The 25553-nt window shown below is 36.2% G+C and overlaps 1 protein-coding gene across 8 annotated transcripts in view; it reads left to right on the top strand.

The window, feature by feature from the left end:
* Positions 1–25553, top strand: part of MLLT10 (MLLT10 histone lysine methyltransferase DOT1L cofactor) — a 295452-nt gene that overhangs the window by 224453 nt on the left and 45446 nt on the right. For 7 of the 8 annotated variants that reach the window (XM_073229105.1, XM_073229111.1, XM_037006007.2 and 4 more), the window contains one exon: positions 659–691. The exons of the other annotated variant lie outside the window; for it this stretch is intronic. In XM_073229105.1, coding sequence (XP_073085206.1) covers positions 659–691 — 33 coding nt within the window. The remainder of the gene's footprint in view (positions 1–658; positions 692–25553) is intronic. 8 annotated transcript variants of the gene reach the window in all.

Below are 25553 nucleotides of genomic sequence, written 5' to 3'. Positions count from 1 at the left end.
AGGATCCATATTGTAGTCAAATTGTGACCAAATTTAATTATTGTTGGCCTTTTTATATGTGCTTCCATTTGCTGAATTGAGACTTCTTTTCCCCAACGAGATAATATTTTCAGTATTTTGGTTCCCAGTACTCTTAATGTTAATATAACTTTTTAATATTTGTTGGCATTAGCTAGCTTTCTTGCTTAGCCATTTAAATATATTAAGACTGTTATACTGAAATCTAGGAAATGAGAATGTTTGGTTAGGTTAGATGATAAATGATGTTTTTCTTTATAATAAATATTGCTGAGTGTGACCAGAGGTGGACTTACCTGTATGGATACTCACTTACAGCAAGAAAGACATTACATAGACTTCTAAGTGTCTTTTAAAAAGTAACTTTACGTATATATTTATTACTAAGGAAATGTGTCCTCATTATGACAATATTCTAGCTAATTACTTATATGTAATAGGTAATATATTGGCTAACAAACAACAGTGTTTAGAAACTTACACCGTGTAAAAACTGAGTGAAGCATGCTGTTTTAATGATTCAAGCAATGATATGTGACAAACAGATTTCTATTAATACTGATTCAGTCTATGCCTATGTATTTCTTTTGTGTGTTTGAGAATGATCTTAACCTGAAGTCTTTTTTTCCTTACTTAAAAGCTTTCTCAGAGTTGCTGAATGCAATACACAATGGTAAGTCTTATTAGAACCTTCTCTGGTTGTTCATTTATCACAAGGTTGCATTTTATAGAGAATCCCTATTGAAAGCTTGTATGTTCTACTGAAGAGATGAAATTCAGCTCTGCAGTGAGTCAGTTGTTGAGCACCTTAGTGAAAACTTTTTGTAGATTGCCTGCAGGAAAGACAATAGGTCAACAGAGTTCATCAGTTTGGTTTTGTAAGGCAAAATGATAATAGTGTTGTTTTACCTTTATGAAAGTCTTTTTTCTATTTTTTCAAATAGTTTTTCTAGTTCCTTTGCATTCTCCCTTGCCAGTACAGTAAGTAATTATTTTGCCCTGGTATTCCATATATTGAATAAATGGAAGATAGCCTTTTAACTTACGTCTAATTTGGAACTAGTATTTTACAGAGGAGTTGCATCTTCTGCAAGGTTGGGTTCTGAAATCAGCATATAAGAAAATGCTATCACTTTTTTGCTTTCATAATGTAAAAAAAAACTACCTTTTTTTGCAAAAATGTTTGATAGTTTCTTCAGTTTCAAAGAACCTTCCTTAATCCTTTCATGTCCAGAAAAACCTTTATGCATTTAGTATGATCTTTGTTGATTTTCTTTTTCAGTTATTGACATAACTCTTATTTGTTCATGTGAATCCAGGCATTTTTCCAATGCATTCTCATTAACTTTTGGAATAATCTTGCTTATTTTGCTAATGCAGTTTAAATCAGAGTCAGTTTGCTTTGTGTTTTGATTATATTGTCAGATGTTGACGAATCTATGGCCAGCGGGAGACTAAAGGCATGATGAGCAGGCATAGACACTTGTGTTGATAAGAGGATGGTCTGGGGGGAATGGGAAACCCATTTTTTAAGTGATCATTTTATTAACAAATACATTTACATATAGCTCTTTTCATGTGTAACCTGAAACTCCAGAGTGTTGATAATGAATATTACAGATAACACGGAATTCTTAAACATTAGGTTATCTTCTAGAAAAGAGATTGGAAACATTCTTGAGAATAAACATGATGTGACCACTGTTTGGTAGAAAAGTATAAAAATTGAAGAGGCTTCACATTTTTATCAGTTTGCAAAGATAAGTTTACACCTGCTGTTTAATTTTGGGATGTTAAAATTCAGAGGCATGCTGAAAGTTTGAAAAGAGTCTATGTAGGGTAAAGAGAAAGATATCGCGGGGAGCAGTTGTGAATTAATTGTCACATAAATCCTTTGCCATTATTAACTGACAAGTCTGGGGTATATTAATTTAATGGGAAAGTTGTTATGTTTCTCTGTATGTGAGTGAAATTAATATCATGGGATTCATATAATGAACACAGGTTTTCTTGAAAATTACGGGTTTTACAAGATTGTGTTTGAGAACTCGCAAGTATTGTTAGATACCTGTGTATCCTTAGTCATATAATATAGAGAAACAAAGTAACAGACTTACATTTTTTCTTTATTTTTTTAATTATTTGTTTTGTATCTGGAAGTTTATACCTTTTGAAACCCTACATGAATATTGCCCATTCTCCACTCCCTGCCTTCAACCACCAGTCTGTTCTCTATATCCATTAGCTTGGGGTTTTGTTTTTATTTTTGTTTCTTAGATTCCACATGTGAGTTGGATCATATGGTGTTTATCTTTCTCTGACTTATGTCACTTAGCATAATGCCCTCAAGGTCCATCCATGTTATCACAAATGGCAAGATTTCATACTTTTTTTTGATGGTTGAGTAATATAGTTTGGTGTGTGTGTGTGTGTGTATGTATTTACATTTTAATAAGATACATATGTATACATTTTATAAAATAAATATTTTTGCTACCATTTATTTAAAAAAATATATATATATATACACATTTTATAAAATAAAATTTTACATACATTTTTCTTATCCATTCATCCATTGATGGGTATTTAGGTTATTTCCTTCCATGTCTTGGCTACTGTAAATAATGTTGCAGTGAACATGGGGGTACATGTTTTTTTGAATAAGTGTTTTTGTTTTCTTTGGATAAATACCCAAAAGTGGAATTTCCCGGTCATATGGTAGTTCTATTTGTAATTTTTTGAGAAACCTCCCATTTTCCATAACTTTATCAGTTTATACCTACCAACAATGCATAATGGTTCCCTTTTCTGTACATCCTCAACACCACCTGTGATTTCTTGTCTTTTTGATAATAGCCATTCTAACAGGTGTGAAGTGATGTCTCTTTGTGGTTTTGATTTACATTTTTCTGATGATATAGTGATGTTGAGCATTTTTCATGTACCTGTTGGGCTCTGTATGTCTTCTTTGGAAAACTATTCAGATTCTCTGCCCATTTTTGAATTGAATATTTTTTCACTTGAGTTATATGAGTTCCTTACATATTTTGAATATTAATACCTTATCAGGTGTCTGACTTGCAAATATTTTCTCCTACTTAGTAGACAGTCTTTTCATTATGTTGATGGTGTCCATTGCTATGTAGTAGGTTTTTAATTTGGTGCGTCCTACTTGTTTATTACATTTGGTGTCAAATCAGAATTCGTGGCCAGTGTATAGAAGCTAACTGCCTATGTTACCTTCTAGGAGTATTATGGTTTCAAGCCTCACATTTAAGACTTTAATCCATTTTGAGTTTATTTTTATATATGGTGTAATATATGGTTCAGTTTTTATTCTTTTGAATGTAGCTCTCCAGTTTTCCCAGCACCATTTATTGAAGAGGCTGTCTTTTCCCCATTGTATATTCTTGCCTCCTCTGTTATAAATTGATTGACCATATATATATGTGGGTTTTTTCCTGGGTTCTCTATTTTGTTGCATTTATCTGAGTGTTTTTATGCCAGTACCATTACTGTTTTGATTACTATAGCTTTATATTACAGTTTGAAACCAGGGAGTGTGATGCCTCCAACTATTTTTTTCTTTCTCAAGATTGCTGTGGATATTTGGGGTCTTTGGTGGTTCCATACACATTTTTTGATTGTTTGTTCTAGTTCTATGAAAATGCCATTGGAAATTTGATAGGGATTGCATGGAATATAGATTACTTTGGGTAGCATGGACATTTTAATAATATTCTTCCAATTCAAAAGCTTGGAATATCTTTCCATTTATTTGTATCTTCAATTTCTTTCATTAATATCTTATAGTTTTCAATGTCTTACGGGATTTTCACCTCCTTGGTTAAAGTTATTCCTAAGTATTCTTTTTGATAAAATTGTAAGTGGATTGTTTAATTTCTACTTCTGATAGTTTATTATTACTGTATACAAATGCAATAGATTTTTGTATATTGATTTTGTATCTTGCAACCTTACTGAATTTGCTTATTCTTACAATTTTCTGATGGAGTCTTTAAGGCTTTCTATATATAATATGCCATGTGTAAATAGTGACTGTTTTACTTCTTCCATTCCAATTTGGATGACTTTTATTCCATCTCTTGCTTAATTGCTCTTGACTTGTATTTTGAATTGCAAAGACAAGTGTAGGATTGTCACCCAGTGCAGTGACATTTAGCTGATGGAGGATTGAGGGAGAGTTACTTGGACTTCATTGGAAAAACTATTATGTTTGTGTTTTCTTTTTCAAGTGTTCGCTTTTTTTTTTAATTGTAAAATATACATAACATAAAATTTGCCATTTCAGGCATTTCAAAGTGTGCAGTTCAGTAGTGTTAAATATACTCACATTGTTGTACAGCTAGTCTCCAGAACCTTTTTATCTTATAAAATTTAAATTCTGTAGTCATTAAACAACATCTCCCCATTTACCTCTTCCTCCAGCCCCTGGCAGCCACCATTCTACTTTCTGTTTAAATGCATTTGATTACTCTAGATAACTCATGGATAGAATCATACAGTATTTGTCTTTTTGTGAATGGCATATTTCACTTAGCATGTCTTCAAGGTTTATCCATGCTATAGCATGTGTCAGAATTTCCTTTCTTCCTTCTTAAGGGGTTAACATCCAAAATATATAAAGAGCTCATATTCCTGAACACCCAAAAAAACAAATAATCCAATTAAATAATGGGCAGAGGACCTGAACAGACACTTCTCACAAGAAGAAATTCAAAAGGCCAAAAGGAACGTGGAAGATGCTCCACATTGCTAATCATCAGAGAAATGCAAATTAAAACCACAATGAGATATCACCTCACACCAGTTAGGATGGCCAACATCCAAAGACAAGAAACAACAAATGCTGGCGAGGATGCAGAGAAAGGGGAACCCTCCTACACTGCTGGTGGGGATGTAAGCTAGTCTAACCATTGTGGGAAGCAATATGGAGGTTCCTCAGAAAACTAAAAATAGAAATACCATTTGACCCAGTCATTCCACTCCTAGGAATTTGCCTGAAGAAAACAAGATCCCAGATTGAAAAAGACATATACACCCCTATGTTTATCGCAGCACTATTTACCATAGCCAAGAAATGGAAGCGAACTAAGTGTCCATCAGTAGATGAATGGATAAAGAAGATGTGGTACATATACACAATGGAATATTATTCAGCCATAAGAAGAAAACAAATTCTACCATTTGCAACAACATCGATGGAGCTAGAAGGTATTATGCTCAGTGAAATAAGCCAGGCGGAGAAAGACAAGTACCAAATGATTTCACTCATTTATGGAGTATAAAAACAAAGCAAAACTGAAGGAACAAAGCAGCAGCAGAATCACAGACTCCAAGAAGTGAGTAGTGGTTACCAAAGGGAAGGAGTTGGGTAGGGTGGGTGGGGAGGGAGGGAGAAGGGGATTAAGGGGCATTATGATCAGCACACATAATGTAGAGAGGTGGACACGGGGAAGGCAGTACAGTCAGAGAAGGTAAGTAATTACTCTGTAGGATCTTACTATGCTTATAGACAGTGAGTGCAGTTGGGGAGTGAGGACTTGATACTATGGGTGAATGTATGTAGTAACCACAATGTTGTTCATGTGAAACCTTCGTAAGGTTACATGTCCATACTTTAATAAAATTTCCTTCTTTCTTAAGGCTGGATAATATTCCATTGTATGTATATATCATCATTTTTTTCTCCACTTATCTGTTGAGGGACATCTAGGTTGCTTCCACCTTTTGACTGTTGTGAATACACTGCTTTAAACATGAACGTACAAATATCTGTTTGGATCTCCATTTTAGTAAGAAGTATAATTGCTGGGTCATATGGTAGTCTTATTTTTAATTTTTAAGGACATACCATATTGTTTTCCAAAGTGGCTGCTCTATTTTACATTCCTACCAATAGTACAGAAAGTTTCCAATTTCTCCACATCCTTGCTAATACTTATTTTTGATAGTAATCCTAATGTTTGCAAAAGGTCAAACATTAGCTTTTAAATTTTTTCTTCTTATATTGAACATCAAGCAATAAAAAGCTTGAGACTTGTCACTGGTAGAGGATGGAAAAGGAAGAATTTACATTCATCTTGTTTTCCTATATTCGTTTTCTATGGTTGCTGTAAGAAATTATCACAAACTTACTGCAAATTTACTATCTTACATTTCTATAGGTTAGAAGTCTGATATGTATCTCACTGGGTTAAAATCAAGGTTTGACACTTTGTTCCCTTTTGAAGGCTCTAGGAGAGACTGTTTCATTATTATTTCTAGCTTCTAAAATTTGCCCACTTACCTGGCCTAGTGACACCTTTCTGTCTTCAAAGTCAGCAATGTTGGGTGGAGTCCCTCTCATGATTCCATCTGTCAGGTTCTCAGATTCAAAGTTTATGAGGACTATGATAATTAGATTGGACCCCCCTCAGACAATCCAGGATAATCTCTCCATCTCAAGGTCCTTAATTTAAACACATTTGTGTAATCTCTCTTGCCATTTAAGGTAACATATTCACAAGTTCTGGACATTAAGGCATGGACGTCTTTGGAGCAGTGGTGAGGAATTATTCTACCTACCATATCTGCATGTAATTTTTAACTGCCTCAGTATATTAAAGCACAGATTAGCAGACCCTAAGGGAGAAAGAGACAGCAGTAAAATAATAGTAGTGGCCTTTATTAAACTTCAGTGGATAGATCATCCAGGCAGAAAATCAAAAAGGAAGTAGTGGCTTTAAACAGCATACTAGATCATAAAGACTTAAAGATATTTATAGAATATGCCATTCAAAAGCAACAAAATGTACATTCTTTTCTATGACATGAAATATACATATAAATGACATACAGAAATATACATATGAAACATTTTCCAACTTAGATTGACTGTATGTTAGGCTAAAAAACAAGTCTTTAAAAAACTTAAGAGACTTGCAATCAGAATAAGCATCTTTTTTTTTACCACAATTCTATGAAACCAGAAATAAATTACACACAGAAAACTGGAAAATTGACAGATTTGTGGAGATTAAACAACATGCTACGAAATAACCAGTCAGTCAAAGAAAAGCAAAACAGACAAAAATGGAAGAGTAATAGCAAAATTTATGGAATGCAGCAAAAGCAGTTTTAAGAGGGACTTTCATAGATACCTACCTCAATGAGCAAGAAAAGTCTCAAACAACCTAACTGTACCTCAAGGAACTAGACAAAGAACAAAGCCCAAAGTTAGTAAGGACGAAAGTAATACATGAGAGCAGAAGTAAATGAAACAGAGACTGAAGACACAATAGAAAAGATTGAAGAAACTAAGGGCTGGTTATTATGAAAAAATAATCAAAAATTGACAAACCTTTAGCTAGACTCATGAAGAAAAAAGGACTCAAAATCAGAAATAAACAAGAAGACCTTACAGTTGATAACACAGAAATTCAAAGGATTATAAGGAGTACTATGAAAAGTTAGTAACAACAAATTAGACAACCTAGAAAAAAATTGATAAATTCCTAGAAACATACAACTTACTAAGACTGAAACATGATGAAATAGAAAATTTGAACAATTTACTAACAAGGAGATTGACTCAGTAATCAGAAACCTCCATACAACCAAAATTCCAGGACCAGGTGGATTTACCGATGAATTCTACCAAACACTTAAAGCATAATAAATACTATTCCTTCTTAAACTCTTATAAAAAAATAGAAGAAGGTGGAACTCTTCCAAACATGTTATGAAGCCATCATTACCCTGATAACAAAACCAGACAAGGATGTCACCAAAAAAAAAAAAACCTCCAGGCCAATACCCCTGATGAATATAGAGACAAAAATCCTCAACAAATATTAGCAAACAAAATTCAATAATACATTAAAAGAACCATATACCATGATCAAGTGGGGTTTATTTGAGGGAAGCAAAGATGGTTCAACATCTGCAAATCAGTCAATGTGATACACCACATTAACACAAGGGTAAAAATTATGGTAATCTTCTCAATAGATACAGAAAAAGCATTTGATGAAATTCAACATCCATTTATGATTAAAAAGTGGTTATAGAGAGAATATTTCTATACAATAAAGGCCATATATGACAAGCCCCACAGCTAACATCATACTAAACAGTGAAAAGCTGAAAGCATTTCCTTAAAGATCAGAAACAACAAGGACGCCCACTCTTTCCAGTTATATTCAATATAGTACTGGAGGTCCTAGCCAAAGCAGTTAGGCAAGGAAAAAGAAATAACAAGAAAACCAAATTTTGAATGAAGAAGTAAAACTTAATTATTTGTAGATGACATGATATTACATACAGAAAACCCTAAAGCCTTTATCAGAAAACTTAAGAGTAAACAGATTAAATAAAGTTGCAGGATACAAAATCAATACAAAAGAAGGTTTTAACTTAAATCACTCCCAAGGTTAGGTTTTATTAGCACATGCATTTATGAAATCATTTTGGCTTTAGTACCTATTTTGTGAGCACCCTGGTGGGGAGGGTTTACTCCCATTGTGGCTGCGTCAGAGGCCCAGCTGCATCTACTGCAGGTGTGTGGGCATGTGGGGCTAGCTCCTTCCTGGCTGAAGACTGCTCTGGAGGGGTGCAGGTCCCATTGTCCTGACTGAGGCTGCTGCCTGGTGAGATGGTGTGGGAGTTAATTTGGAGGGGCTCCTGCTAAGGTGCACAGGTTGGGCAGGGAAGTCTGCCAAGAAACACCACGATGGGGCAAGGTGTGCTGGTACAGTAGATGGAGAGTGTCGGGACTGGTTCCTACAAACATCCAGCTCACTAAGTTGAAGGACTAGGGCAAGAACATTGGAACCTACCAGCTCCTCCTCCCCAGGAGAAAGCTCCTCAAGATCCCCTCTCTTTTAGTACACATCCCAAAACTAATCATTAGTGCACATGTAGTAGCAGGTGATCACAGGAACCTATTTCACCATCTTCTAGAATCTTTCTCAATGATTTTATTTATAAGTTTTTCTTCCTCACTAGACTATAAACTCATTTAGGATAGGAGTTGGGTTTTATTCATTTTGATTTCCTCAGTACTTAGTTCATCATCTAATTGATTCTCCATAAATATTGAATGAATAATTGTTTCAGTTGTTATATGGTCCTTGAATAGGTTTCATATGTTTTTGATAATATGTTCCGTTTTCTTTTGGAATTAAACTTTGCATTAGGCAGTCTTGTTTCTGTCAGAGCAGTAACTTGGTTCTTTGCTGCAGTAATGGAATTGCTTCATTTATTTGTCTTGGCAATTCTCACTTTTAATATAATTTTGAAATAGTTGATTAAAGTAGCTAAAGAGCTTAGATCTATTTTCACAACAGTATATTGCTAATTGATTTCTGTACCCGATTTACTATGCTTTTAAAGTCCCTTTAATTATGGTGCTTATAGTTTGTCATGACCATGCTCATTAAACAAATCTCATTTGATGGAGGAGGCAAAGTAATGCCAACCAATTACTCATAGATATCTGCTGTGGGATTGAGAATAACTTGAATGCTAATTGATTCTAGGGGTGAACAGTCTTGACAATGGGATCTAACTCATGTTAGTCAGGAAGTTTGTAGAAAATTAGATCTTTGTTCTTCATGTGTGTCCCCTTTTCATTTCAGGGAAGCAATAGAAAGGCAGGGTTCTAAGAACAGAGATGAGTAATTCTCAGGCATAACAGTTCCACAAAGTCGTATCTGTTACCATTGGAGGTGGACTCTGCATACTGATGTTGCTGCAAACAGCATGGAGCTTGAATACTACTGATCTAAATCATTCTTGATCTGATTTCTTTTTAATCACTATAGACTTGTTTTTCCTTCTTACCTGATTGGTTGGTATGTGCTTAATTTTTATACAGTAAATTGTTAACATCCGGGATGCAAACGACGCTACTGTTTGTTCCAGTGTTTGTTCCTGTGTAGGAAGGAATTTGGTTATACTGTATTGCTAAGTAGTGTAAGATATAAACAATAGATTAGACAGTAAGACTTTTTCCATTTCAAAGCATCCAGGCTACTATGTCTCTTATATTACTGTAAGTTCCTAGAAAATAGGCTTCAAAGACTCTTAAGTGATAAACAGAAGGATATTAACATTTGGATGGTGAATCAGTCACTGGGGAAGAAAAATAATTTTCAGTATGAATGTTAACTATTACAGAGCAAAATGAATGTACAAGTGTCTCACTGAAACTGCAAGAGAGAGAGAACCTGAGTGAAAGGAAGTGTAAGTGGAAACAAATTTTTAAGAAGTATTTTTAAATTAATTAAATGGTATTGCCATTAATAATCTCTTTAGAGTGCTGCCTTTTTTATTTCAGTGAAAACAAATTTGTAATGACTTGTAAAATTTCCATAATTTATTTTAGACTGTAACCTTAATGAATTTTCCTCCCCTAATGTCTTAAGTTTCTCAATTTACCTTCATGGTAGTTTTTAGGAACTGGTTGTTAAAAGTTCAGATTTAAAGTGTGTCTTTTTTAGACAGATGACAATTTTACACTTAACAAAGCAGGGACTTAAATTCATACATATGTACCAAATTCAAGCATGATTCTAAAGATAATGGTGTTAAATTAACCCTAGTGTAGCCTGGAAACTTCCTATATAAAGCAGTATTAGAGGTCCATAGTCCCAAAAATGTTAACTGAGAGGAATTATTCATAATCTTGGATGGCTGGTGGAATAAACTATGTTATCATATTTTTAATAGTTTTTTGAATTTATCTTACTGCTTAAGAAATGGTAGGATAGGTTTTAGGATTCCTAAAACTACTTACCTGTCAGGGTCTAGATGCCCGGGTCTTTGATTTTTAAAGCCACTTTCTACACCTGTGATCCTTCTCTTTCACTGAGGGAAAGAAGAATCTCTGACCATATTCTCTAATTCTGTAATGCATCTCTCAAATATTTCTGGATCAATTGAGAGTGAGAATGTCTATTCTGAATCCACTACCTTTAACTAATTAATGTATACATACATCTACTCCATTTCTTTCCTTCTCCTAAAAATCTCAGTTTCAAATATTAATAAAACTAATTCTTTAGGCTGTGAATAACCACAGTATGGAGCATTCCTTCTCAAGAAGCAGTTTTTCATTTGACAAGTATATATTGTTCTTTCTATCTGAAAGTCCTGGCTAGTTATTTTGGGAAAATAAGTATATATTGCAAGGATCCTGCCTTTAGGGAACGTAAAATCTAAATGGAAGATAAATATGTATGTAAATAACAATTTCAAGATATATAGTTAAAACTTACTTCAGTGATCTACAGTATAATAAAGAGTTCAGGGTCAGGGGAAATTACTTTCATCTGAGGAAATGAAATGCCCAGAGAATGTTAACATTTTGCCTGATTCTTAAAGAACCTGTAGAATTTAGCTATATGGAGAATAGGGTTCTGGGCTAGACTTACAATCCCAAGAATACCAGTATCACAAGCAGAGGCACATTAATGAGAATATATAGGCTGTGTAAAGTGACAGTGACATTGATATTTGGTATGAACTATGTGAAAAATAACAGCCTCAGATATTAGTCCAAAGAATTGAAAGTATTTGGTGTTTGAGTTGAGAAAAAGGATGAAATCTGTTCTTTAGGAACATTCGTCTGGCTTTATAATAAAAGTAGACTGAAAGGAATTCTGGAACAGAGAAACCAATTCGATTTTTATTATAATATAGCCAAATCTACCCAAGGCCTGAATGAGGATAATGTAAGTCAGACTGATCGGACATATTACACAGGAATAACTGGTAGTAATTGTCAGTGAATTGAATGGCAGTTGCTGGGAGGATGGGTATTTATTCACCAACAAGATACTTAGGTGGAGATGTTTAGCATGCAAATGAATAGATGAGATTGCAGTTCGAGCTTAAAGGAGAATTAGAAACAGTCTATATAGAGTTAGATAATTGAAACTCTGAGATTGCTCATGGTTGAGACATGTTGATAGTGAGGACAAAGATGTTGGATCAGGTTTATTTTAAGAAGGGAAAGTCTTAATAGGTGGAAAGGAAGATTCTAGATAAAGATAAAGGACTATGCAAGAGAGGAATATTTGATTTACCAAAGAATCTGGACAGATGGAAAGAGATCAAAAGAACAAGTAGAAATATGTGAAGACAGAGGGAATAACTGTGGAAACAATGTAAAAGAAAAAAATACTTTGTGTCTTCCTAATTTTGGATTAATGAATGTTTAAATTAGTAGGAATTCCCCATCAAAAGAAATGATTACTTTCAAGTATGTGTAGTAACTTGAATGTATTTACAAAAGTGTTGTTCTCTTAGTGTACTTCAGAATGTTTTAATGATAACATAGAAGTAATAAATAATGATGACACCTATGTATGTAAAGATTATGCTTGTGGCCTGCCACTATTTTCCTTTGTAATTCTCAGTGTCTCCTGAGAAGCTACCTTCTCTTCTCTTGTATTTTTTGTCAAGAGTGTGTCTGTCTTATCCTATTCTCTGCTTATTCCTAACTGAATCAGTCACCAGTTGATATTTGTATAAATATTTTTATGTAATCAATTTGTAGCTTCCTAGACATGACTTTTATATCTTTATTTTTAAGATCCACATTTTTCTCTCAGGGCTGTGGGTTAGTTCAGATCTTTATTATCTCTTTCACAGATTATTATATTAGCCTCCTTTTGGTTCTGTCAGTATGCCTAAAGTTGAAGAGGTGGTTTGACTCAAACCAGTATCTCAGAAATGAAGGTGGGGAAGAATGTCACTGAGCAATTTTTGATGATAAACATTTCTGTCAAGATGCCAAATGTTGCTTGTCTTATTCTTTCTTAAAGTAATCTTGGGAAGACAAATTATAATTGAGAAGTTCCTTGCTGAGTGAATCTGACAGCAGAATAAGGACAGTTAGTCACATCATGTTTAAAGATAATCACCATTTTGATAAGGCTTTTCTCTCCTCTTGCAGTTGCCCAGCATCTTCCTTTCACATTAATTTATAGTCAGGTGTTTGCAGAAACTATGCCCTAATCATTTTGATTAAACCTGAAGTTATAGGTCATATCTTATGATGAGCCGAAATTAGATGGCTGGTATTGTTTGTTTCATACTCAAAGAGTCATTTTCTTTTTAGGGTCTCTAGAAATATGTATGTGCCTATTCCTGACAGAAGAGTATATTTATATAATAATACCTAAATAGTCAGAATTATGCCTCTCAGACTTTTCTCCATCATGCTTATAATATTAGGAGCAACTAATATTTTCATTCAAAAGGTGTGTTAGGAAGTTTATAGTGAAAGTTATTTCTGGGTGTGTCAAGATTTAGGAGACTAAAAGTCTCTAATCCAAAATGGCAGTAACAGAAAAGCTGATTTTTTACCCAAATCAGTCCTAAAGGAACTATGAAGAGAAAACCAATCAGTGTGTGTAATAAACATAGGAGAGATAGGAGAGAAAATAATAATTTGAAAAAAAGAAACAAATTGAAACAAGTAGAAATTTTAGGTATGGAAAACTATAGTAGTCTAAGTAAAGAAACAAAATAAATGGTACAAATAACATAACAGATACAGCAGAGGAACACAATAATAAGTAGGTCAGATTAAGGAAATCTCCAGAAAGAAGGAGAGGAACAAGACTATATATATATATACACATATGTGAAATAAAACTATACAGTATGGAGGATAGAAGTAGAGTCCAGATAACAGGAGCCCAGAAATAGGGGGAGGAAGAAAAATAAAAAGGAGCAAATAATGGAGGTAGACTTCCTAAAGAAAGATGAGAGGTCTTAGATTGAAATGCCCATAGAATGCCAAAGTAAAAAAGATGGAAGAAAAAATCCTTGTATGGACACATTATAGGGAAATTAAAATATACCAAAGACAAGGAGAGAATCCTAAAATATAGACTGTTAATATGAAGTGCTTCTTGGGGAGCATACTGAAAAGACTAAATAGAAGTAACTTCTGTTCTAAAGAAATGGTAAAACATGAAAAGGCTAGACTTACAGACATAATTATTATAGCAAAATATTGGAAGTACTAGATGTAAAAACTATACTCAGATTTCTTGTAGAATCTCCAGGATTTGATTGTTAAGTGATCCTTAGGAAGCTTACCTAGAAACTTGGGAAATACATCTATGATACATTTTCTCAGACACCAAACCCACAACAACAAATTGCATAAAATAATGTATACATAGGAAAGGACTGTCAATTTATGGTACTTGTTTTTTCGTATGGTTAATGTACAATTACTTGAACAACATTATGGTTACTAGACTCCCCCTATTATCAAGTCCCCACCACATACCCATTACAGTGACTGTCCATCAGCATAGTAAGATGCTATAGAATCATTACTTGTCTTCTCTGTGTTATACTGCCTTCCCCGTGTCCCCACCCTGTATATTATGTGTGCTAATCGTAATGCTCCCTTTTCCCCCTTATCCCTCCCTTCCCACCCATCCTCCCCAGTCCCTTTCCCTTTGGTAACTGTTAGTCCATTCTTGGGTTCTGTGAATCTGCTGCTGTTTTGTTCCTTCAGTTTTTTCTTTGTTCTTATACTCCACAGATGAGTGAAATCACTTGATACTTCTCTTTCTCCACCTGGCTTATTTCACTGAGCATAATACCCTTTTGCTCCATCCATGTTGTTGCAAATGGTAGGATTTGTTTTCTTCTTATGGCTGAATAATATTCCATTGTGTATATGTACCACATCTTCTTTATCTGTTCATCTACTAATGGACACTTAGGTTACTTCCATTTCTTGGCTGTTGTAAATAGTGCTGCGATAAGCATAGGGGTGCATATGTCTTTTTGAAACTGGACTCCTGCATTCTTAGGAGTAAATTCCTAGGAGTGGAATTCCTGGGTCAAACAGTGTTTCTATTTTGAGTTTTTTGAGGCATCTCCTTACTTCTTTCCACAATGGTTCAACTAATTTACATTCCCATCAGCAGTGTAAGAGGATTCGCCTTTCTCCACATCCTTGCCAACATTTGTTGTTGTTTGTCTTTTGGCTGTTTGTTGGCCATGCTAACTGGTGTGAGGTGATATCTCATTGTGGTTTTAATTTACATTTCTCTGATAATTAGCAATGTGGAGCATCTTTTCTTGTGCCTGATGGCCATATGAATTTCTTCTTTAGAGAAGGGTCTGTTCAGATACTCTGCCCACTTTTTTTGTGGTATCATTAATGAACAGTTACTTGAACAATATTATGGTTACTAGACTCCGCCTGTTATCAAGTCCCCCCACGTACCCTATTACAGTCACTGTCCATCAGCATAGTAAGATGCTATAGAATAATTTCTTGTCTTCTCTGTATATACTGCCTTTCCCATGTCCCACCCCGATACATTATGTGTGCTGATCGTAATGCCCCTTATTCCCCCTTATCCCTTTCTTCCCACCCATCCTCCCCAGTCCCTTTTTTTCCCTTTGGTAACTGTTAGTTCATTCTTGGGTACTGTGAGTCTGCTGCTGTTTTGTTCCTTCAGTTTTTTTCTTTGTTCTTATACTCCGCAGATGAGTGAAATCATTTGATACTTGTCTTTCTCCACCTGGCTTATTTCACTGAGCGTAATAACATCTAGCTCCATCCATGTTGTTGTAAATGGTTGGATTTATTTTCTTATGGCTGAATAATATTCCACTGTGTATATGTACCACATCTTCCTTAACCATTCATCTACTGATAGACACTTAGGTTGCTTCCATTTTTTGGCTATTGTAAATAGTGCTGCGATAAACATACGGGTGCATATGTCTTTTTGAAACTGGGCTCCTGCATTCTTAGGGAAAATTCCTAGGAGGGGAATTCTTGGGTCAAACAGTATTTCTATTTTGAGTTTTTTGAGGAACCTTCATGCTGCTTTCCACAATGGCTGAACTAATTTACATTCCCACCCCACAGTGTAGGAGGGTTCCCCTTTCTCCACGTCCTCGCCAACATTTGTTGTTGTTTGTCTTTTGGCTGTTGGCCATCCTAACTGGTGTGAGGTGATCTCATTGTGGTTTTAATGTGCATTTCTCTGATGATAAGTGATGTGGAGCATCTTTTCCTGTGCCTGATGGCCATCTGAATTTCTTCTTTGAAGAAGTGTCTGTTCAGCTCCTCTGCCCATTTTTTAATTGGATTATTTGCTTTTTGTTTGTTGAGGTGTGTGAGCTCTTTATATATTTTGGATGTCAACCCTTTATTGGATCTGTCATCTATGAATATATTCTCCCATACTGTAGGATGCTTTTTTGTCCTATTGATGGTGTCCTTTGCTGTACAGAAGCTTTTCAGCTTGATATAGTCCCACTTGTTCATTTTTGCTTTTGTTTCCCTTTCCTGGGGAGATATGTTCATGAAGAAGTTGCTCATGTTTACGCCTAAGAGAGTTTTGCCTATGTTTTTTTCTAAGAGTTTTATTGTTTCATTACTTACATTCAGGTCTTTGATCCATTTGGAGTTTTCTTTTGTGTCTGGGGTTCGACAGTGATCCAGTTTCATTCTCTTACATGTAGCTGTCCAGTTTTGCCAACACCAACTGTTAAAGAAGCTGTCGTTTCCCCATTGTATATCCATGGCTCCTTTATCATATATTAATTAACCATATCTGCTTGGATTTATATCTGGGCTCTCTAGTCGGTTCCATTGGTCTGTGGTTTTGTTCTTGTGCCAGTAACAAATTGTGTTGATTACTGTGGCTTTGCAGTAGAGCTTGAAGTCAGGGCGCGTAATTCCCTGCTTTGTTCTTCTTTCTCAGGATTGCTTTGGCTCTTTGGGATCTTTTGTGGTTTCATATGAATTTTAGAAGTATTTGCTCTAGTTAATTGAACAGTGCTGTTGGTTTTTTGATAGGGATTGCATTGAATCTAGATTACTTCAGGCAGGATGGCCATTTTGACAATATTAATTCTTCCTAGCCATGAGCACAGGATGTGTTCCCATTTATTGGTTTCTTCTTCAATATCTCTCATGAGTGTCTTGTAGTTTTCAGAGTGTAAGTCTTTGACTTCCTTGGTTAGGTTTATTCCTAGGTATTTTATTCTATTTGAAGCAATTGTGAATGAAATTGTTTTACTGATTTCTCTTTCTGCTAGTTCATCATTAGTGTATAGGAATGCAGCAGATTTCTCTGAATTAATTTTGTATCCCGAAACTTTGCTGAATTCAGGTATTAGATCTAGTAGGTTTGGAGTGGATTCTTTGGGGTTTTTTATTTACAATATCATGTCATCTGCAAACAGGAATAGTTTAACTTCTTCCTTACCAATATGGATGCCTTTTATTATTTCATTGTGTTGTCTGATTGCCATGGCTAGGACCTCCAGAACTATGTTGAATAAAAGTGGTGAGAGTGGGCATCTTTGTCTTGTTCCTGATCTTAGAGCAAAAGTTTTCAGCTTCTCACTGTTAAGTGTAATGTTGGCTGTGGGTTTGTGATATATGGCCTTGATTATGTTGAGGTACTTGCCCTTTATACCCATTTTGTTGAGAGTTTTTATCATGAATGGATGTTGAGTTTTGTTGAATGCTTGACAGCATCTATGGAGATAATCATGTGGTTTTTGTCTTCCTTTCTGTTGATGTATTGGATGATGATGGATTTTCTAATGTTGTACCATCCTTGCATCCCATGGATGAATCCCACCTGATCATGATGGATGATCTTTTTTATATATTTTTAAATTCGGTTTGTTAATATTTTGTTGAGTATTTTTGCATCTATGTTCATCAGGGATATTGGTCTGTAATTTTCTTTTTTTGTGGTGTCTTTGCCTGGTTTGGGTATTAGAGTGATATTGGCCTTGTAGTATGAGTTTGGGAGTATTCCCTCCTCTTCTACTTTTTGGAAAAATTTATGGAGAATTGGTATTAGGTCTTCACTAAATGTTTGATGAAATTCAGCAGTGAAACCATCTGGTCCAGGAGTTTTGTTCTTAGGTTGTTTTTTGATTACCAATTCAATTTGTTTGCTGGTAATTGGTCTATTCAGATTTTCTGTTTCTTCCTGGGTCAGCCTTGGAAGGTTGTATTTTTCTAGAAAGTTGTCCATTTCTTCTAGGTTGTCCAGTTTGTTACCATATAATTTTTCAGAACATTCTCTCATAATTCTTTGTATTTCTGTGTTGTCCATAGTGATTTTTCCTTTCTCATTCCTGATTTTGTTTATGTGAGTAGACTGTCTTTTTTTCTTGATAAGTCTGGCTAGGGGTTTATCTATTTTTTTTATTTTCTCAAAGAACCAGGTCCTGCTTTTATTGATTCTTTCTATTGTTTTATTCTTCTCAGTTTTATTTATTTCTGCTTTAATCTTTATTATGTCCCTCCTTCTACTGACTTTGAGCCTCATTTGTTCTTCCTTTTCTAGTTTCGTTAATTGTGAATTTAGACTGTTCATTAGGGATTGTTCTTCTTTCCTGAGGTAGGCCTGTATTGCAGTATATTTCCTTCTTAGCATTCCTTTGCTGCATCCCACAGATTTTGTGTTGTTGAATTATTGTTGTCATTTGTCTCCATATATTGCTTGATCTCTCTTTTTTTGGTCATTGTTCCATTGATTATTTAGGAGCATGTTATTAAGCCTCCATGTGTTTGTGGGATTTTTCATTTTCTTTATGTAATTTATTTCTAGTTTCAAACCTTTGTGATCTGAGAAGCTGGTTGGTACAATTTCAATCTTTTTGAATTTACTGAGGTTCTTCTTGTGGCCTAGTGTATGGTCTGTTCTTGATAATGTTCTATATGCACTTGAGAAGAATGTTTATCCTGTTGCTTTTGGATGGAGTGTTCTGTAGATGTCTGTTAGGTCCATTTATTCTGATACGTTGTTCAGTGCCACTGTCTCTTTACTTATTTTCTGTCTGGTTGATCTGTCCTTTGGAGAGAGTGGTTTATTGAAGTCTCCTGAAATGAATGCATTGCATTGTATGTCACCCTCTAGTTCTGTTAGTATTTGTTTCCCATATGTAACACAGGTGATCCTGTGTTGGGTTCACAGATATTTATAATAGTTACATTCTCTTGTTGGAATGATCCCTTTATCATTATGTAATGTCCTTTGTCTCTTGTTACCTTCTTTGTTTTGAGGTCTATTTTGTCTGATAGAAGTACTGCAACTCCTGCTTTTTTCTCCCTATTAGTTGCATGAAAAATCTTTTTCCATCCTTTCACTTTCAGTCTGTGTATGTCTTTGGGTTTGAAGTGAGTCTCTTGTAGGCAGCATATAGATGGGTCTTGTTTTTTTATCCATTCAGTGACTCTGAGTTGCTTAATTTGTGCATTCAGACCATTTACATTTAGGGTGATTATTGATAGGTATGTACTTGTTACCATTGAAGGCTTTAGATTCGTGGTTTCCAAAGGTTCAAGGGTAATTAATTCCCTTAACTATCTAACAGTCTAATTAAACTCACTTCATATGTTATTACAAACAGCACCTAAAGGTTCTTTTTTTTCCCCTCCTTTTTCTTTCTCCTCCATTCTTTGTATGTTATGAATCATATTCTGTACTCTGTGTATCCCTTGTGTAACATCTATTTAGTGTTAGGTATACTTCCATCTATAGGGGTCCCTTCAAAATGCACTGCAGAGGTGGTTTGTGGGAGGTAAATTCTCTCAGGTTTTGTTTATCTGAAAATTGTTTAATCCCCCCTTCAAATCTGAGTGATAACCTTACCAGGTAGAGTATTCTTGGTTAGAGTTCCTTCTGTTCAATTCATTAAATATATCATGCCATTCCCTTCTGGCCTATAAGGTTTTTGTTGAGACATGTGATGATAGCCTGATGGGTTTTCCTTTGTATGTGAACTTTTTTCTCTCACTAGCTCCTTTTAAAAGTCTGTGTTTATCCTTGATCTTTGCCATTTTAATTATTATATGTCTTGATGTTGTCCTCTGTGGGTCCCTTGTGTTGGGAGATCTGTGTACCTCCATGGCTTGAGAGACTATCTCCTTCCCCAGATTGGGGTCATTTTCAGCAATTACCTCCTCAATGACACTTTCTATCCCTTTTTCTCTCTCTTCTTCTTCTGGTACTCCTTTAATGTGAATATTCTTCTGTTTGGATTGGTCACACAGTTCTCTCAATATTCTTTCATTGTTAGAGATCCTTTCTTCTGTCTGTGCCTCAGCTTCTTTGTATTCCTCTTCTCTAATTTCTATTCCATTTACCATCTCTTCTACTACATCTTATCTGCTTTCAAATCCCTCCATTGTATGTTTCATTTCAGATATGGAATTTCTTAATAATTGATTCTCCATCTTAAATTTGTTCCTGAGTACTTGAATATTTTTCTGTACCTCCATTAGCATGTTTATGATTTTTATTTTGAACTCTCTTTCAGGAAGATTGGTGAGTTCAGTTTCATTTGGCTCTTTTTCTGGGATTTGTAAGATTTTGGTCTGAACCAGGTTCTTTTGATGTTTCATATTTCTGTGTGGTGCCCTCTAATGCCCAGAAGCTCCCATCTCTGGAGCTGCTCAGCCCATAGAGTGAGGTCAGGGTTCATAGGGGAGTAGCGCTGGTGCCTTGGGGGAGGAAAGAGCTGTTTCCAGTGTCAAAGCCAGTGGGCTGAGCACAGAGGTGTAAGCTTGGCATCTCCTGTTGTTATCAGCTGGGTCTCCCTCTCGCTGGCCTGACGTCAGCACAGTGACTGCTGTTTTGCACGCCAGTGCCTGCAGGGCAGGAGGAAGGTGCAGTAGGCTGCGTGTCACTGTGGGAGTCCTCGGAGCTGAGTAGCCAGCGAGGGGCATGGAGCGCCTAAAGCTCCTCAAAGTTCCCAACCTGCTGGGCAGAGCACACCCAGACAACCTAACCTTGTGGGCTGTAAATTCTCTCAACTTTTGCTTTTTGTCCAGCTCTCCCTTCTCCTGCACAGCAAGTTTTGTACAAATCCTTCCCCTTCAGCTGCCCTCTCACTGCTAGGAAGCCTCTCAGACTGCCTGCCTTGCCTATGACACAGAGCGGCTGGATGTGGATTCTGGCCTCCGCAAATGGCCATAATCCCAGTCTCTGAAGCACCCTGCCCGTCCCAGCTCCCCAACCTCCAGAGCACCACACAGTGTAGGTTTCTGCTCCCAAAGCACACCTCCAGGGCTTGGTGTTCAGCAGTCCCTGGCCTCCAGCCCGTCTCCTCTCCATTTCTCTTCCTCCCGCTAGTGAGCTGGGTTGGGGAAGGGCTCAGGTCCCGCCAAATCAACGTTTTCAAACGTTACCCTGTTTCATGAGGTCTGCTCTTTTCGTGAGGTCTGTATGCAGTCTGGTGCAGCCTTCTTTCCTGTTGCTGTTTTAGGGCTAGTTGTATTAACTATATTTTCATACTCTATGTGGTTTTGGAAGGAGTTCTCCGTCTCACCTCTCACCACCATCTTGAATCCAATCGATTGTTACTCATTTTAATTGGTATTTTTTCTTCTAAAACTTCCTTTCAATTTTCTTAAGCTAAAGAAACAAAAAATAACACTGTGTAATGGACTTTATAATATTTCTCATGTAGGTTTTATGGTTGCTATTAATTTAGGTATGTTTCATCTTTTCTTAGTTGAAGTACTCTCCTGCATTAACCTGACCACCTATATTTTTATACTTCATCTGAGCTAAGTGTTTTGAGAGAAAAAAAGCCTTCATTATAGATTCCTCACTGGCATTTAGATTGCTTGGCAATGTTAATATACATCTTGAGGAAACTCTTTTTGCCATAATTTTTTTTTTGACTCTTGATTTCTCCAGTATATTAGATGTCTTTGTCTCTTAACTCTCAGAAAAAACTTGATGTTGTCATCACCCAGTTCTAAAAGCCTAGTTTATTTATAGCTATGCTCTTTCCTTCTCTCCAGTCCTGTTTGCAGTTAAAGGCTGGACCTCATTTGTGCTCTGACCTCATCATTTCTGCCTCATAGACCTTTTCGTTTCATTTTCCTTACCCTCTCTTTCACTATCACTTATCTTAGTGCATTTGCATCTAAACATGCCTCTTCTCTTGAAACCACCTCAAACCCCCACCCCTAACCCAGCTGTTTTTTAATCCTGCATTCTTGTTTGCCCACTGCTCAAGCTATTCTACCCCCACTCACTTTAGGTCTAATCTTTGTTTTGGATGGTATGTCTAGGTGTGACTATTCGCCTTGGGACTTCTTGTTCTTCCTGAGTGAGAGAATTCATGTCTTTCATCAATTATGGACATAATTGTATATCCATTTTATTTAAAAGTATTGCTTCTTCCTATTCTTTCAGTTCTTCGGGAATTTTTGTTAGACATATTTCAACTTTCATTCTGTCTTTCATGTCCCTTAACCTCTCTTTTGTATTTCCATTTCTTCATCTCTCTTGTATTATATCTGTTAAGGTCTTTCTTTTTTGTTCATGCATCATCACTTTAGCTATTTTATTGTTTTACTTGACTATTGAGTGAAGGATTTCAGTGAACGTGTTTTTCACTTTTATGAACTCTTTGTGGTCCTTTTTAAAATCTACCTGGTCTGGTATTGTTGTTTTCTTCCTTATTTTTAAGAATGTGTAGCTCCTTTTTTTTTTATTTTATTTTATTTTATTTTATTTTTTTTTTTTTTGAGAGGGCATCTCTCATATTTATTGATCAAATGGTTGTTAACAACAATAAAATTCAGTATAGGGGGGTCAATGCTCAATGTACAATCATTAATCCATCTCAAGCCTAATTCTCGTCAGTCTCCAATCTTCTGAAGCATAACGAACAAGTTCTTACATGGTGAACGAATTCTTACAGAGTGAATAAATTCTTACATGGTGAACAGTACAAGGGCATTCATCACAGAAACTTTCGGTTTTGATCATGCAATATGACCTATAAACCATCAGGTCAAATATGAATATTCATTTGATTTTTGTACTTGATTTATATGTTGATCCCACATTTCTCCTATTATTATTATTATTTTTATTTTTAATAAAATGCTGAAGTGGTAGGTAGATGCAAGATAAAGGTAGAAAACATAGTTTAGTGCTGTAAGAAGGCAAATGTAGATGATCAGATGATCAGGTGTGTGCCTATGGACTAAGTATTAATCCAGGCTAGACAAGGGCAGCAAGACATCCACGGATGCAGATTTCTCTCAAAGCAGGGGGGGTGAGGTTCTGAGCCTCACCTCTGTTGATCCCCAAATTCTCACCTGATGGCCCCCCTGCGACTGTGCCTGTCTTAGGTTGTTCCTCCCTTGAGGAATCTTACCCGTCTCTGGCTAACCAGTCATCTTCCGGGGCCATACAGGGAAATGTAAAGTTGGTAAGTGAGAGAGAAGCCATATTGTTTGCAAAGGTTAGCTTTTTACTTCTTTGCAGATTTATGCCCTGTGGCTTCTATGCCCAGCACTTGTCTCGAGGTATCTTTACCACCTGGAGGAATTATGATACTCGGTAAATTCGATATGAGGCACGAATTCTATTTAAGGTTTGTAATTAGGAAGGAAGAAGAAAAGCTATAGATGTAGCATATGAAGGAAACTTGGGAGGATTGATTATTTCTTTGACACATCTTCTTGTATAGTACCTTAAGTATGTATAGGTTTTAAACTACTAACTAATTTGCACACATATTAACATAATAGGAATACGGTGACATAAACAAAGCAAATCTATAATTACCAGCCATCTCCAGTGAAGCCAAGAAAACCATTTAGGCACCCTAGGCATTTGTGAAAATTTATCTATGATATGATGGATATTTTCCAACTGTACTTGAACCATCAGACAAATTAAAGCAGCCCATTTCTGGGATCTGTTCACATCCCATATGTTCTTTTAACCATAGATAGTCTATAGTCATGAGATTTTGGGGTGCTACAACTTGCACCCCTCCCAACTCCTGGTTGAGTTCCAACAGTACAGATCCAGTCAAATTCGTTGTCTCACTGTATGCACATGCCAGCCTAGACATCTCCCTCCTCCTTCTTATGGCAAGTCCAGGAGACGGTGGGCTGGATGCAGCCACAACCGCAGCATCGTCCGGATCCCTGTGGAGGCTTTTTGATGATCATCCCCCGGCACGAGTCCTCCAGAGAGTGCTGATGCCGGAAGCTCCTCCTCATATCGTATCTTAGTTCATTTTCTGGGTATCCAAGCTAGGCCTTGATCTTCTGCGTAGAAACAAACAGACCCTTTGCCCACACTTTGACATGCCCTCTATACCACTGTGCAGAACTCATTGGAGGTCAGCACACAGTAACTGCTTTTTTTTTTTTTTTTAATTAAGAGAAAGGAATATTATCAGAAAAGAGTACCTCCATAGCTGATCATCTGACACCCTTTAAGTGATCAACATTAAGGATATTTAAAGCATGCGTTGATCTTTGATTTACCAATAGTTTTATCCTGTTAAGGAGTAATCCCCCTTTTCTTTCTTTCTTTCTTTTTTTTTTAAAATTTTTAATCTACACTTACCTGAAGAATACTATGTTTACAATGCTCTCCCCTATATCAGGTCCCCCCTAACAACCACATTACGGTTACTGTCCATCAGCTTAGCAAAATGTGGTAGAGTCACTACTTGTCCTCTCTGTGTTGTGCAGCCCACCCTCCCCTTTCTCCCTCCCCCCCATGCATGCTAATCTTAATACCCCCCTTCTTCTTCCCCCCCCTTATCCCTCCCTGCCCACCCATCCTCCCCAGTTCCTTTCCCTTTGGTACCTGTTAGTCCATTTTTGGGTTCTGTAATTCTGCTGCTGTTTTGTTCCTTCAGTTTTTCCTTTGTTCCTATACTCCTCAGATGAGTGAAATCATTTGGTATTTCTCTTTCTCTGCTTGGCTTATTTCACTGAGCATAATACTCTCCAGCCCCATCCATGTTGTTGCAAATGGTTGGATTTTTCCACTTCTTATGGCTGAGTAGTATTCCATTGTGTATATGTACCACATCTTCTTTATCCATTCATCTACAGATGGACATTTAGGTTGCTTCCAATTCTTGGCTATTGTAAATAGTGCTGCGATAAACATAGGAGTGCATCTGTCTTTCTCAAACTTGATTGCTGCGTTCTTAGGGTAAATTCCTAGGAGTGGAATTCCTGGGTCAAATGGTAGGTCTGTTTTGAGCATTTTGATGCACCTCCATACTGCTTTCCACAATGGTTGAACTAATTTACATTCCCACCAGCAGTGTAGGAGGGTTCCCCTTTCTCCACAGCCTCGCCAGCATTTGTTGTTGTTTGTCTTTTGGATGGCAGCTATCCTTACTGGTGTGAGGTGATACCTCATTGTAGTTTTAATTTGCATTTCTCTGATAATTAGCGATGTGGAGCATCTTTTCATGTGTCTGTTGGCCATCTGTATTTCTTTTTTGGAGAACTGTCTGTTCAGTTCCTCTGCCCATTTTTTAATTGGGTTATTTGTTTTTTGTTTGTTGAGGCGTGTGAGCTCTTTATATATTCTGGACGTCAAGCCTTTATCGGATGTGTCATTTTCAAATATATTCTCCCATACTGTAGGGTTCCTTTTTGTTCTATTGATGGTGTCTTTCGCTGTACAGAAGCTTTTCAGCTTAATGTAGTCCCACTTGCT

This window comes from Manis javanica, chromosome 2 (genome assembly GCF_040802235.1).
Source record: "Manis javanica isolate MJ-LG chromosome 2, MJ_LKY, whole genome shotgun sequence".
NCBI lineage: Eukaryota > Metazoa > Chordata > Mammalia > Pholidota > Manidae > Manis > Manis javanica.
Note: the sequence above shows the minus strand (reverse complement) of the source record. Positions and strands in the feature narration are given on the sequence as shown.